General features: G+C 39.8%; 1 protein-coding gene across 1 annotated transcript in view; it reads right to left on the reverse strand.

The window, feature by feature from the left end:
* Nucleotides 1-15,438, reverse strand: part of MICAL2 (microtubule associated monooxygenase, calponin and LIM domain containing 2) — a 109,112-nt gene that overhangs the window by 52,311 nt on the left and 41,363 nt on the right. Inside the window, 8 exon segments of the mRNA XM_086613059.1 lie at nucleotides 506-605; nucleotides 942-1,030; nucleotides 2,090-2,276; nucleotides 3,694-3,774; nucleotides 4,211-4,318; nucleotides 12,553-12,684; nucleotides 13,305-13,406; nucleotides 13,629-13,838. Of these exon segments, the coding sequence (XP_086469185.1) occupies nucleotides 506-605; nucleotides 942-1,030; nucleotides 2,090-2,276; nucleotides 3,694-3,774; nucleotides 4,211-4,318; nucleotides 12,553-12,684; nucleotides 13,305-13,406; nucleotides 13,629-13,838 (1,009 nt within the window).

Consider the following 15,438-nt stretch of genomic DNA (forward strand, 5'->3'; position numbering starts at 1 on the left):
TGGACACTGCCTTCATGCTCTAACATACAGTACGTTTTATATTGAAAATTTTGATTGCACCTCGTTTATATCAGAAGGAATCCACCGTTCATTTGTCACACATTAAACTGCAAGAAAAGTAAAAAAATCCAACCAAATAAAAAAAAACTCAAGAAAATAATGAGGTGGTTAATTTTGAAAATCTGAAAGGCACAACTGAGCAAGACACATAGAAGAATTTAAACCCTATAGAATTTTTTCACCCATTCAAGCACATTTTCAAGGGATAGCTCTGCTTCCCGGTACATATGAGTAAGAACCTCCAGAAGAGCACAGAGGAACGGCACACCAAGGCTCAAGAGTTCGTACAAGTAGGTATAGTTATACGCATTGTCCCTGAAATGAAGATTGGTAGCGTGCAGAAAACCATGCATCCGGTTAGACAGGCGTCTGGGAATGTCAAGCAGATCCCTTGTCACCCGAAGGGGCCAGCTTAGCGCGTCCCTAAAGAAGGAAGTCAGGATACCTGGGGACCTGTCCTCTGGACTGCTAGCAGTAGACAAAGTGCTTTCTGTGATGGTCTCTGCAGGTTTGGGTTCCTCTTTCTTCCATGCTTCTGTTGCCTCCTTATACAAAGCATTAAAAAAAAAGTTAAATCTACTTCTAAAAATGTAAAGTCCCGTTTCTGTTACTGTTTTCAAGTTTTTGTACATATTTTCATTTCCAATTGCTTTTAAGTTCAACTTTACTTTGTATAGGAAAAGTTAACTTCCTTTGAGAATCAGACTATAAATATGTCACATTCACAGAACCAGGAGGTTTTATTTTAGTATTGATTTTACTACTTTTGGACATGGGGTAGAAAACATCTCACACACAGACATACATACAGAGGTATTGCACCCTGTTCCAGATAAAGCTGCCTCAACATTTCCTGCGTTAGTAATATAACCCATACGTACCTTTCCCTGGAGCTGTAAAGTTGCTCTTCTCTTTCTGTGTTTAGTACTGATTTTGCAGTGCGTAAAATGAGGTTTGCAGTAAAATTTACCTACAATAGAAAAAATAAATTATATGATATTTTATCTACATGTCTGTGGACTGAAAACTGACTGTTGCATCTATACAAAGATGAAATCAGGATAATTAATGGTTGGGCAGCTAAAGAAATGGGAAATTTGGCACCAACTCTGAATGGGTTTCTTTTACAGTACGCAGATTTGCACGTTTGTTACATAAGGTGAGATCATGTATCTACCACACAGGTTTAAGATTAATAAATGGCAGAAGAATAAGATTCTATAAATACCAAGTCACAAACCAATACAAGACATCAAGCATCAAAAAGTCAAAGAATCAGTTCAAAAAGTCTTTGCAGAAGATTCTCTGGACTGTAAAAGAACCACCTTTGGCCTTGAGTCTTTAATCCTTTCATAAGAGGAGATCAGATTAATACTCAGATCTACCCAAATATTTGGAAGCAGCAAGGGAATTTCAATTCAGTTTAATAACTTCTCACTAAACTAAAAAAAAAAAAAAAAAGAACAAAAAATAACGCCCCATCCCTAAAACTCCAGGCTGTAGGTGGGATTGAGCACTCAAGATCTGAACCTCTCTACAGCAGACTGGAATGAATTACACTGCTGCTTGGCCAGTACTACTGCTTTCAACTCCTGAGGCATAACATCTTGAAATAACCTATACTTGCCCCCATCTGTGTAAATCTGCCACTATCTTTGCTTATCCTTATAGATCACGTTATTTGATAGCCAGCTATAAGTGGCCAGAGATAAGAATAATTCTGTGTCATTGGAGAAAAATCTCCTTTGTCCCCTCCCTGCTTTGATCCCTGAATGGACAAATGTATTTTGGTCACTCAACTTATTTCCCTCAGAGGATTTCTTCATTTAAAGCTCAGGTCTGTCATAACTGGATTCTTTGAAAGACTAGAACTCTAAGTACAAGGACTCAGAGATCAGCATGGACACAAACAACATACTTGGCAGACCTCCTCCTGACCGAGTTACTCGGCCAGGTCTTTTTCCCTAGTTCCATTAAAAGCATCAATGCTCAGACATTTTAAAATATTCTTAAATAGCCCCTATATTACCTTCTTCAACATCAAAGGCATAAATTCCTAAACGGAGTGTTGTAGAACATATTTCACACTTGAAGCACTCCCTATGAAAGAAGTGGCCTTCTGCACTCAGCCGCTCCATAACATATACCCGTTTTTTGCAGAAATAACAAATGTCACTCCCCCCAATTGACTGAGGAAATTCTTTTCGCAGAGACCCCTGTTAAAAGATAAAAATAGAAACGCACATAAAGCTGTTGCACTACACCCAGATATAAATTCTTATTAAGTGGGCAGCTGCTTTAGCTGCTCGAAGTTTTACACAGCCCCCTCCACACACACAATTAACGTAAGTCAGCTGATTTTATTACTCATTTGCTGCAATTCCGTAGGTTTATGCAGCAATTCATAAATCAGACATCACGAGGACTTTAAGGGATGAGTTTTCAGCCGGATTTGCATCCAGCTTCCCTCTGGGAGTTCAGTGACACTGTGTTTACGCAGGTACAAGAGCGGCATCTGCTCGTTATCACCCTGCACTGTGCTGGCACAGGCACTCACATCTCACAGCTGCGGGCATCGGAGCTTCTCAGAAGAGGGCAAAGGCAGACCTTGCCAGCCTCGAACAACAGACGTGCTTGGAGCTCAGAAATCAGACACCCTGAGGTCTCAGTTCAAACACACTCCCAAGGAAAACGTAGGGTTGTGCTTTAAGGTCCGGAAGAAAACCTGACAGTCTTCGATGCTGGTGTCTAAACTACCATTTACATCGCTGCAGATGTGCTTCCTCTCTCAGCTGTATTCCTCCTGAGACTACAGCCCAAGCTGGGGCTTGATTCGTTTTAAAAAAAAAAAATCTCATTCCTACTATGGACATTCCGAATATTTTTAACTCATTGGACTTTAAAATACGATCCACGTTAACAACTTGAGACTATTTTGAAAGTTTTTGTTGAATTCAGGCTGGTAATTAACATTCTTTAATTGCCACAAATCTCATCCTCTCTGGATATACACGCAAAAGGTACAGAAGAATAAATTATAGACGGATTAGATACCACTGGGCTTCTCTGTTCTTTTTAGAGGCAGGTATGAGGATGTTACTTTTCCTTATTGTATTCTGCTAAATTATAGGTTGATACAGATGAGCATTCTGTTTCCACCACAGCCGCCACCATCTCCCACCATTTCCCTCCCCAACGCCACGAGGATACTGCGCATGGGACAGACGAGGCGCAGGCTTGGCACAGTCCAGGCACATATAGACAGCAGCACACAGTCCACACAACTCATCTTTAATTTGCCAGCAAAAGTCAGCCTTGGAACAATTTTTTTAATGTTAGGTGCAAGTCACAACTGTCATTGTGACAAATCACACTCTTGTGCTTTAAAGTTGAGAATCCTATTACAGATCTACTATTAGTAATCCATTTTGCTGTGATGGATCATTTCAGAGTATGAAACTTTCCAAACACACAACCATGCAAATGGAAAAGTACACAAACGCATTTTTAAAAATATGATGTTAATAGAACAGGTCAGATAGTTACAATGAAGCAGATGCAATCAGAGTTTAGTGTTGACTAGTAAGTCAGTGTCACCACCACAACACACCACCTTCCTTCACTTCCCAATACCTGACAGCTCTGAGCAGTGGAGGCAGGAGATGGAGAATGAGGAATGGGGGAAGAACCTGTAGCTCTGTTCAGAGGCCGCTTCTGAATTCAACACAGAACAGTGTCAGAGTTTAAAAACAGCTCTCTCCAAAATGAGGCACAGTGATTCAGCATTTGTGTGTTAAAAAATAACTGCATAAATATGTACTATACAAAACTTTCTTTAGAAGGCACCCTGATTAATAATTGTCTTCTGTTACTAATTGTACCAGTAATTACATTTAATAAAAGCCTCCAGAAGTTTTAATTCATACAGACAAGTAATAAAAGTATAAATAGAAGGCATGGTGAGCAATGTTTCCATCATATCCACACATCAGCATACTTTGCCAACATGCACTCGATTTCTTATTAAGTGTTAGATTAAGATCTTTCATAAAGCTTAAAGCAGTCCACAACTAGGCTCTTAAGTCACGATGACATTCTGAAAACACCACTCTTAAGTCATGTTATTGTTTCTTTTTGGGTTTAGTCTTACCAGTTCAAGGGCAGGAAGCTGTGGCTTGGGTCTGTGATCATTCACATATAGATTGACAAGAACTTCAGCCACAGCTCCAATTGCACGTGAGACCTTTCCTACAGTCATCTAACCAGAAAAGGGAAGAAGATGAAGAACAGAAGGAAGAGCTTTAGTTATTCTTGAAAAAGAGTTTAATGAGAAAAGGATAAGAATTATTTGATAATATTAAGAGAAAGAGCAGAGGCAAAGTCTAGTAGAGCACAAGCATGTTCATGCATGATCAGTGTGAGCCAACTGGTGGCCACAGAAGGCTTCCATGCAGCCCACATGCTTCTCCCTGTAGATGATGGAGAAATAACTGCTGGGAGGAAACGTTGATCCACAGCACATGGCCTCCCGCCACGTCCATGAAGAGGCTGAGCTGGGAGCTACTGCCTGGCTATCCGCATTCGACCATCCTGACAGATTAAGATAAACTTCTATTGTTCACTTTTGACTTCTTGAGACTTTGTTCTTATATTTCAGAACAGGGGTGGGGACTAAACTTCCCATAACAGACCACCAACTGTGGCATTTCAGGAAACGTGCTATGAAAACGTACCAGAAGTCCCGCGCAGAAACGTTTTGTCAATGCTCACAGAGCACCCATCCTCCCTCTCCCAGGGACTCATCTTAACGCCAAGGAAAACTGGAGAGCTACACTGATGAAAGGAAGACATCTCCTTTAATCTGCTTCATCACACTATTGCAGCCATGAACGTTAGGTTGTTTCTGACCAAATTTATGAAATAGACAGGCCTGCAAGGAGACTGCAGCTCCTTAGGCTGTGGTTCCAGACACATCACAGACAGACCAGTGACTCCATGGGCCCAGGCTTCCTTGCCAAAACACATGCCTGAGGACTGGAAAAGAAGAAAGGGGCGCAGGGGGTGCGTGCATGTGTGTGTGAGTGGCAGGCAGGTACTCTAGTTCTCTGTTCCCAGAAAAAAAGACTGTGAAGACTTCATAGATTTACAGAAGTATTTTCTACTCCAAACCAAATTTCCTGTAGTGATTTTGATTTTGGTTTTATAGTCCATATAAGATCCCATAACCTCTCTGGTGGCAAAGGTGGCAAGGGCCATCCTGGTATAGCCAAGGATCTGATACTCTGCTTTTGAAGACAGGACATTTTTTTTTTCCCATAGAAGATTCATGATTTGATATCTTATGCTCCATTTGCGTCCCACAGAGCTCAGATTTTAAGTCTTCATTTCTCAGTGAAATGATTTTTCTACTATCACCACTCTAAGTCTCGCTGATGGAAAGGTTTTTAAATATCAGAACGTTATCATGAAGAAAGGAGAAAAATGTAAAAGCAATGGTGTTAATGATACTTTAATTTTAAAGTATTTTCTGTCAAGCTTAAAAGCAACTATAATGCATTGTGGGTGTGTTTTCAAAAATTGTGGATAAAAACATTCTTGCTAATAAAAAAAAAAAAAATCAAGTTCAGGAACTTGGGAACATGTCCAGCCCCTTACAGCTCCCTTTAGCTTTTGAGAGTTATCCCACAACTAATTTAATATCCAGGCAGATACAAAATATCTACCTTAAGACAACAAAAGCTATTCAAGGGACAAATTTCTGTACTGCTTGGTTTTGTTTAACATAAAAAGACTTTTAAATATTACTCAGTATCTGCACAACTTGTAAGGTAACAACAGCAAAGGAAACTGTTAAATACACACTGCAATGCTGTGCTAAGTGGCACACTAAATTATAGACCACTAAATTATAGACCAATAGTAAAAGTGAGATTACTTGCTTCTACAGGAAAACTACGTTTCTTCATATTGTTTAAGATCACAGAAGACAAAACTTTCCTCCCTAAACTCTGCATCTCAAATATGCTGAGCAACTTTTAGGCCACATACAACTTATTATCCATGAGCTCTTAGGTAAAAGAAAACATTTAAAGTCAGTTGAAGCAGAAAGTTTACCTTGAACTAGTTAAATGCTGGAGGGATCAGTTAAACAATAAGGATATGCTTAAAATGCAAGTAGTTGAATTTCAGGAAAAGTATCCTTGAGCCTGAACTACACCTTGCAATTCATTAGGATGGTGATTTCTGTTCTCCACCCATTGGAGCAATCTGTGTCAACATTAAAGCAGTCAAAACAAGAAAATGGCGTGATTATACATACTTCAGAAAGTGTTACTAAAAGGAAATGTTCCTGTAATGAATGTGAATTCACATTCCATATGAAAGCAAATGGGACTTCAATTTCATCTAGCAACCAAAAGGTTGCTAACTGCTCCCATCTCCTAATCCACAATCACCAACACAAACATTGTTGCTACTGACCAGCAGGTAGGGTAGGAAGCAAGTGGACTTGAGGACTAATTAGAGTTCATTTTAGAGAAACTACTGGGGGAAGTTCTCTACTGGTTCTCCTTACTGAATCAGGTATGTGGGTGGTCAAGAGGAGATGAATTTGCTACAGCCTCAGCACTGTCCCTTTCAGATGCCTTGCAGAGGGATCTAGGTAGACTGGAGCATTGGGCAATGATTAATGGGATGAAATTCAACAAATTAAGAAGGACGTGAAGGTCCTTGAATGGGTTCAGAGGAGGTCAACAAAGCTGGAGAAAGGACTGGAAGGCACATCCTTTGAGGAGCAACTGAAGACTTTGGGTTTGTCCAGTTTGGAGAAAAGGAGGCTGAGGGGCCACCTCATTGCTCTCCACAGCTTTCTGAGAAGGGGAAGTGGAGAGGAAAGTGCTGATCTCTTCCCTGTGGTATCCAGTGATAGCATGCATAGGAATGGTTCAAAGCTGCATCAGGGGAGGTTTAAACTGGACATTAGGAAACATTTATTTACTGAGAGGGTGGTCAAACACTGGAACAGGCTTCCTAGAGAGATAGTTGATGCCTCAGGCATGTTTAAGAGGAGTTTGGACAATGATCTTAACAACATGCTTTAACTTTTGGTCAGCCCTGAAGTGGTCAGGACTAGATGATCGTTGTGGGACACTTCTAACTGAAATATTCTATCCTATTCTATTCAAATGCCACTCAATCACAGAATAGAAAAAACAGGGCAGGACAAGAATCCACCAGGGCAGGCCCATGAGCACCTGTCACCATCAGAAACCCGCAGAGAATGGGAGGGATGGGGCACACAAAAGCAGCACTGCCCTGCAAGGCTTATGACTTCTGCGCTTGTATGACAACAGCACAACTGCCGAGCAACCCCGTGTCTTCTCTAAACCTCACCCTGCTTATGAGGACAAGGACTTCAATAACATCCTCACCCGTCTCATCATGTAAGTGTAACAAACTCCAGTTGCAGGGGAGAGAGTCTGACTCCAAATCTACACACGTTCCTTTAGAGAACCTATCAGCTCTTACCCAGCTTAGCTTTGGTCAACAGCGCACAGATCTCTGCCTTGATGCTGGCTCAGGTACCCTAGAAACTCATAATAGGTTTCATATACACATAATTGGTTTCATATTTTGCTCATGCACTTACTACCCTTGAGGCTACTAGTGTACGTGACGTCCCACACACGTATGCAATTTTGTAGTGCTGGGGCCACTATCAATATGTAACAGGCTACTGCTCACAGTTCAGGCAGGTTCATACCAGTAGCTTTAAAACCTTTGTTGGAAAGGAACCTTAAAGAGTTACCTTACATAGCTAATTTCAGCAAACCACCAAGAAAACACTTAAAAATCCCCCAAGTGTTTGTGACTTACTCAGACTATTGATCTGTCAGTGACACGTTCCCAAAGCTTTTCAGCAGGTTTATGGCTATTAATGCAGGAAGAGAAAGCTGCCTTCTGTACTTCCCTGTGCTATTATTTATAACACCCCAGCCAACCAACGAGTAAGCCTCAGTAGTATTTTCATAAAACAAAGGAAACACGCTCTCTGCCTTTGAAAGCATACAATGCCTCTCCTTTGTTGTTTCATATCCTTAATGATTTTCCTGGTCTTATTTCACTTTGAGGGTTATTTATTTATTTTTGGTACCACCTGCTACATATATTTTACCTCTGAGATAAAAAGCATTCGAGTAATAAGTTACTGTGTGCGGGAAACACCCAAGCCCTGCTTACTGCTGGTAATTAGAGTCACATCACTGAAGGGAAGTAGTGGGTCCAAACTCCGCAGGCAGCAAAGCCTACTGATTGCAACATCTTCATAGTTCTTATGACGTATCGTGTGGATTCATCCATACAAAGCTCAGATGAACACAGTTTTCTGAAGGTCAACCCAACTTTAAACAGAAAACGGGAATAACCAAAGCCCAGCCTGTAATATAATATTTGTTAATTCATAATCCTACCTATGTGAATTTTGACAGCTGATTAAAGCTAGAAGGCAGTGTTGATTATTACTGGCAACTTGCATATAGTATCATATACAAGTTAATTCTTAGTAAGTTGTAATGACTATAAGTCTTTAAAAGAAACAATACACTTCCATAGCATTCCTTTCAAGTGCTCTTTTCAGGACTGAGGCTTAATAACAAGCTTCTGTAATAAGACAGCAAAAACTCTTAGCCATCATTTTCAATAAATATGCCACCATAACTAATAGCGTTCCGACGAAAATTCAACAGATGTAAAGGACTGTCATGTCTGACAACAATCTTAGTACTCACTTGAAATTAAAATGACAGTAGTAACTATTTAAAGGATGGGAGGGTCTTGATATTTATAGGTCATATCTCATGAAGTCTTACAAAACTCAAAGACTTCTATTATCTTCTGTTCTTATGCTGGCAGAAATGCAGAAACACTGAGAGTGACGTGAGGGAGCTCCTTCTGTTGTTTTACCAATCCTGAAACCCTTTTTCATACTGAAGTCTGGGCTTCCTAGTGAGGTATCTCAGAACAGAGTCCAATAACCCCACCCTCAAGATAACAAACACAGGCACTTACCAGTACATATTCACAGCACAGAGGTCCAAATATATTTTCAAATTATCATGCACAGTACTTGAAAACCGGAAATATTATCAAATTTTAGTTATATAGTGCTGCACATTTAGACAGTGTCTTATAGAGCATTTTAAAATTTTCATGTTATGAAAAGTGTGCCATCTTAAAAGATAAAACACAGGCATAACAACTTAACCACGGAAGAGCACAGACAGATTGCTTGTTATGAAATCAAGACTGCAGCAGGTGTTCCCTGAAGATTTAATACTCTTACAGTAAAAACAGCAGTAAGAAATCTGCTTCTTTGAAAAATTTTGTTTGAGAAATAACAAAAGGCAAGGCAGAAGGCAGCCTGTGTAGCCTGAAAAGAAAGAGAACTTAAGCTCCCTAAGAGAGGTAAAGTAACAGGGGTATCACACGACTGAATCAGCCTCACAGCACATAAATAATATGAAGAACAAAAGTCTAGCACATCCAGTAACACTTCACCAGCACATCACTGATGCAAATACAGTCCTGGACACAGGTCCAAAGGGCCACTGAGTCCATCCCCTGTCCCCAGGGCAGGATCCACTTTATGCCAACGTGCATTTACTTCACACAAGTAAAGTGCTCCAAAAGGCATCCGTGCTGCAGCCTGCAGGCCTCCCCTAGCACCCTGCTCCTTACCATTCGAGGGTCCCCTATCCCCATCCCCAAGCCTGATCTCAATCTCCATTTCCACAGCGACCATCCATCACCCCTTACTATGCTGACAGTGGGCACGGAGGACAGACACCCTCCTCTTCTCCGCAACAGCCTTGTGCAGACACCATGGCTGACTGTCTAACCCCTCCACTCCCTCTTAGTTATCCCTGTGGGAAGGGCAGCACCAACAATGTCACTTGTACTCACTGGCAACCCCAGAAAGGAAGTTCAAGGTGGGTTTTTTTTCCCCCTCTTTTTTTTTTTTTTTAAATTAAAATCTGCTTACTACCTTTCCCATTGAAATATCTCTAGTAATCCATCATCACTTGGGGTTCATTTGGATCAGCTTTCTATTACTGCATCTGCCTCAAACAAGAGGAAAGTAAAAGTTTGTCTGTTCATTATCAGACCTGCTATTTAAAAATTCTCAAACATGCCATACCAAATGCACCATATTTAGACATATGTAATGCATACAGTGTACAAGAAGACCCGAGCCTGTACAACCCTATGGAGAAGTATAATAGGCATCAAGATGTTCATATATGTAGATCTGCCAAAGAATACATGTAGTCCTCCCTAATCAACCAAATATTTACCAAATGAGACAAAGGTATATTTACTGTGTTGCTAATAGAACAAGATTTTCTTGCCTCAGCTGTGCTGCATTCTGCCATTACCTCTGGAGAGAGCATTTTCAATTACAGTAAACTCAGCCTGAGTGAAATCAGGTCACAACAAACTATTGCTACACCATTTAAATACAATGGCAAACTAATAAAAGGCTGTGAATGCACTTTAAACAAAACTCAGTTGAATTAAAACATCAAAAAATGATTGCTCAGGCCAAACGTTCTCTAAGAAAAAATTTTTAAGTCCCAGTAAAATTTTCACTCAGAGTTTCCATATAATTAAGAGCCTAGTTCTCATATGCTAAAAGGTTGTTCACATAGTTTTTGGGTATTCTAATGCTCTTCACACTGTCACAATGTTTCTCCAAATCAAACAAGCAACAAGCCCTGATATTTTGGAAACCATTACTTAGGTTAAAACCGATCACATGCTATACCTCCCCTAGGTCATAAAAAGTAAGAGGTAAATCCAGGCAAAGGAATTATTTTGAAGCTGAAGGGAATTAGGGGATTACTGCAGTAAGGCACCTGCTGGGCTTGCAGTGTCCTTGAAGGGCTGTGTAGCCTATATTTTCCAGGGGAATGAGGGGAAAGGAGTCTTTTCAACACAGCTCTACCTCAACTGAGGAACGTGCCTTGGCAAACTGCAAGTCAGCGCAGTATCTACCTGCTGCTCAGTTACAGCTGAGGCTGAAGCTCGATTTCCAACCAGCATCAATAATATAGTGCAAAATAACCTAAAAAGATCTAGACATATTCATAGAATGGTTTAGGTAGGAAGGGACTTTAAAGATCATCACACCTTCCACTAGACCAGGTTGCTCAAAGCCCCATCCAACCTGGCCTTGAACACTTCCAGGGATGGGGCATCCACAACTTCTCTGGGCAACCTGTTCCAGTGCCTCACCACCCTCAGTGAAGAAATTCCATTAAATGATCCTGCTGAACTCCCACCAAATGGGAAATGACCATCAGCCATGGCTTACCTGAAATCGGGCAGTACTCACGAGTATTTAAAAAAACTACTGTTATTTAAATACAACAAAAGCAGGCAGAATGCTTTGCCCCTCCTTACAGTGAATGGAGACTACTCAGTTTTGTTGAATAGCACTTCTCTGATGTGTCAGGCAGCAGAGCCACCAGCTCCAGCAGCACTTACACTTGGTCACAGCAGTCGCCTTCAATATTTCTAGAAACTTGATGCTTCCACCTTTATTTCCGCATCAACCCTATTCAATACTGCAGTGTTCCCAGACTGCTGCTATGTAATCTGTGGGTGAAGGATATGGAACCTGGGCCTTTACATGCCCTGATAAGCTGCAAAATATCAAACTTCATTCAATTAAAATCCTTCTAAAGTAAACAGAGTTGGAACCCAATGTCATCTTATCTATCACAGATAAAAGCACAGTCCATTGTAACATCAGCATAAGTAGTAATAGCTGAGTATCTCTGATTCAAGTGTTATCTAATTGATTTCATTCAGAGTATGCACGTTTCCACTCTGTAAAGTTCACTGTTACAAAGAACTGTATTTTAGCCATTAATGTGCAGAAGCAAGTTTGAAGTACAAATAAGTAAACAAACCAAACAACAATAAAATCAGTCTGCATCAACAAGTGCTCATACAATTCTAAGACATGTCCTCTAGTTGAAATAAACATTATTGTGCAGGTTTTCCTCCCACCAGTCCAGACAGATACTCTTATGAAAGGAAACACAAATGCCGCCCAAGAACAACTAACCGATCCCGTAACATCCAGTCAGCTATACAATGTGAAGCGCTCTCTCTGCTAGGCATGTCTGCCATGTTATCCAACATAGTGTTTAAAATAAGCAGCAATGTAAAATTTTCAGAACTGAAGTAAGAATTGTGTAAACTATTTGCTCTGTTCTTTAGCTTTATACCTGAACTATTTTTAACGACGACTTTCCTCTTACAAACATGCAGAATTCACAAGAGTGAACAAAGTAAAGTTTGATTCAAATGTGAAATACAACCTATACAACAGATCTGCTAGCAGTATCTTACATCCGAGCCATTTCTCAAGCAGCTTTAGTGCAAGTTTGGATGTTATAGAAAAAAAAAAATCTGTTAATAGAGTACCTGTCTAGAAGGAACAGCAGAGGAAGCTGAATCGACAGATGATGGAGAAGAGGCAGCAGCTGAATCATGAGGTAGAGGGCAAGAGGGAGTTGGGGGCTGAGAATGGGATAAGCCTTTAGCAGGTAGCTTATTCTGCGTAGAGCAGAAACAGGAGAGTTATCCAAGAGACAGTGACATTAGCACGGGTTAAGAGAATAATTTCAGAGTCATGCATCAAAAAAAATAGAAAGATAACAACTACAGTTCTGCTACTTTCACTATTTCTGCACAGTGAGGAGCACAGAAATCATCATGGCAAAACTTTCATGTCAAATGATATTATTGGACCCAGTTTTCTTAGAAAAAATATTTACAGTGGGAAGTAAGGTAAGATAGTGCTGGGAGAAAGTATAATGAAACATAAGACATGCCAGATTGCACCGACTGAGAGCTACTGCTCACCAGTTCATCAGAAACTGTGAGCTATCAGCATAAACATAAGCACAAGACAGTTTATTCTAGACATTTCTCTCGTGTTAAAGTACTCTGTCTAGGCTTTATGATTTAGATTGTGTTTACCTCAATTAAATTATACGATAATATTTAAACAAAGCTTTTCACCAGTTTCAGTGGAATCCAAATTACTTTTCAGATCCTCCCACGATGAAAAGAAAATTAAAAACAAAACCACTGTAATTTCCCAGCCCTTCCCCCATGAATTCTTATGTGTCTTCTAACTTAGCACTTCTTCAGGTGCAAAACCTAATATTCACCTTTGGAAACTCCATGCATCCAAACATTGAGGCAAGATGTGCTGCTTTCTCTTTAATGTTCTTTTTATGGAATTCCCTATTTGCTATGGTCTGAGCTCTTTTCTGCAATAAGAGCCAGGGAAGGAAAGCCAAGAAAAGAAAGAAAGAGAGAGATTTCAGTTAATGTCACATATATCGTCAGAATACAGTAAGTTTGTAGATAGACTTATTGTCTTAATATAATCTAAAGTCAACAGAGGAAAAGCCAGCATATCCAGGGAAAATACAACATACAGATTAACATATGCAGTTAAGAGACAGAAAGGAAAAGAAATTGCTTATCACCTGTTTCATTTTTTCCTCCAGGTGCTGAAGACGCTCAAGCACTCCAGAAAGTACAAATGCAGCAGAACAGGCAGATGCGAGATTTTCAGAGGTTTCTGACAGACTGGGCTGGGTATCTGGCTTTTGTACAGTCTTTGCTCTCCTGGCCATATGATCAGAATCATTTAAAGACTGTTTGGTTTCCCTGACCTCGTGTTCACTCCTAGCTACCTGAAACTGGGAAACACTTGAAGTGAAAAAAAATCTGCTTTGTGCACTACCATGCAGTATATGCAGCTTTTAAGGATGCTTCCGAAAGCGCAGCATAGTCATGCACATAACTAGAAATAAAACGTTCTCAGAGCAATCTTTCCACACTGCCTAGGGCACCTCTGATGCTTGTGTTCAAGCACTGAAATAAATCAGTACTATGTAACTTATGCAGGTTCTTGACATTCTTCTCTAGGTCTGTCTCAGTTTTTATGGATAATCTCAGAGAGCATCAGTGCAGAAAAACCATGACACTCTGTTTCCTTCTAGGGTTTTCAGCAAAGGTTTGGGGTTTTGGGGTTTTAGTAGTTTGGGGTTTTTTTTGGTTTGTGGGTTTTTGTTTGTTTGTTTGTTTTTAGCATCACATGTACCCAAAACTAAACTTACAATTGAATTGTAAGAATACCAACAGTAGTTCTTTGCATGATTCTAGACCTAGTCTGACCCAGGTCAAGCTATAATGTATTTCAGATTTAAAGTATTTTCTGACAAGTTCGCAAGAGGTCTCTGAATTTGAATCTTCATATAAAATAGCTTTTGAAGTAAATGAAGCATTCGAACCAGTTCAGTGTTACTCAATTCAATCTTAAAAATTACTTTCCAGTTGGTCTTTTCATGATAGTTTTCTACCTCATCCTATCTGTTCAATTCAAATAAATACACAAACTTTCCAAATTTCTCAGAATTAAAATTTAAAAACCTAACGCAAATCAACTTGCAGCGTGCTCCTGATGTTTCAGGATAGCACACCTGCCTTTCAAACAACAATTCTCATCTGGTTTATGAATCTGCATTTTTCATCAAGCCGATCTGCAGATTTCCATGTGCAATGCAGATATCATTTCACTGCAGACCACTCCTGAAATGCCACTACGAGATATTTACTTCCATTTAAAACTATAATGTAAAGGGAACGTCAATATTATTTGATATGAGATTGCTTTCATTGGAAGTACTAAGAGAAAAATTTCAGCAATGTATTAAAAACTTTTGCCTCATCTGTATGATGCTGCAAAAAGAGCTTCCAGCAGAAATTCTTACAACAAGTTCTACTTAAAGAAATAAAAAACTCTGGGCATCAATATAAGCTTTTCAATACTCAAGCTTTTATCTTAGACATTTTGCCAGGTTTCTAAGGGTGGAATATTCCCTTTGCCTTATCATTACAACCGCCCAAAGCATCGAGTCATGCACAGACAAACTTTCAGGTACCTGCAGTTTTCTCGCATGTGAAATGTAGCTATATAATGATATTTATACAATTTGGAGTCTAGACGTGGTAACACAGAAATCAACACATATGCTTTTAGGTTTTTTTCCACACAGTTACTAATTCTTTCAAATACTTTTCTTATCTGGCCAAGCAGGTATAAAATAGCACTAAACTTTAATGTGGCTTTCACAATTCTCAGCTAAATACATCTGCTAACTCTGCAGTTTACATCCAGATATCGTTTTATATATTCTGTAGTTACACAATAACATTGAGTTCCCAGCAGTACGAGAAATCTTGTGTTTGTCAGTTTTTATCCATATGAGTTCGTCAGGTTTTGTCCATATG

The sequence above is a fragment of the Tauraco erythrolophus genome, chromosome 6 (genome assembly GCF_009769465.1).
Source record: "Tauraco erythrolophus isolate bTauEry1 chromosome 6, bTauEry1.pri, whole genome shotgun sequence".
In the NCBI taxonomy this organism is placed as follows: Eukaryota; Metazoa; Chordata; class Aves; order Musophagiformes; family Musophagidae; genus Tauraco; species Tauraco erythrolophus.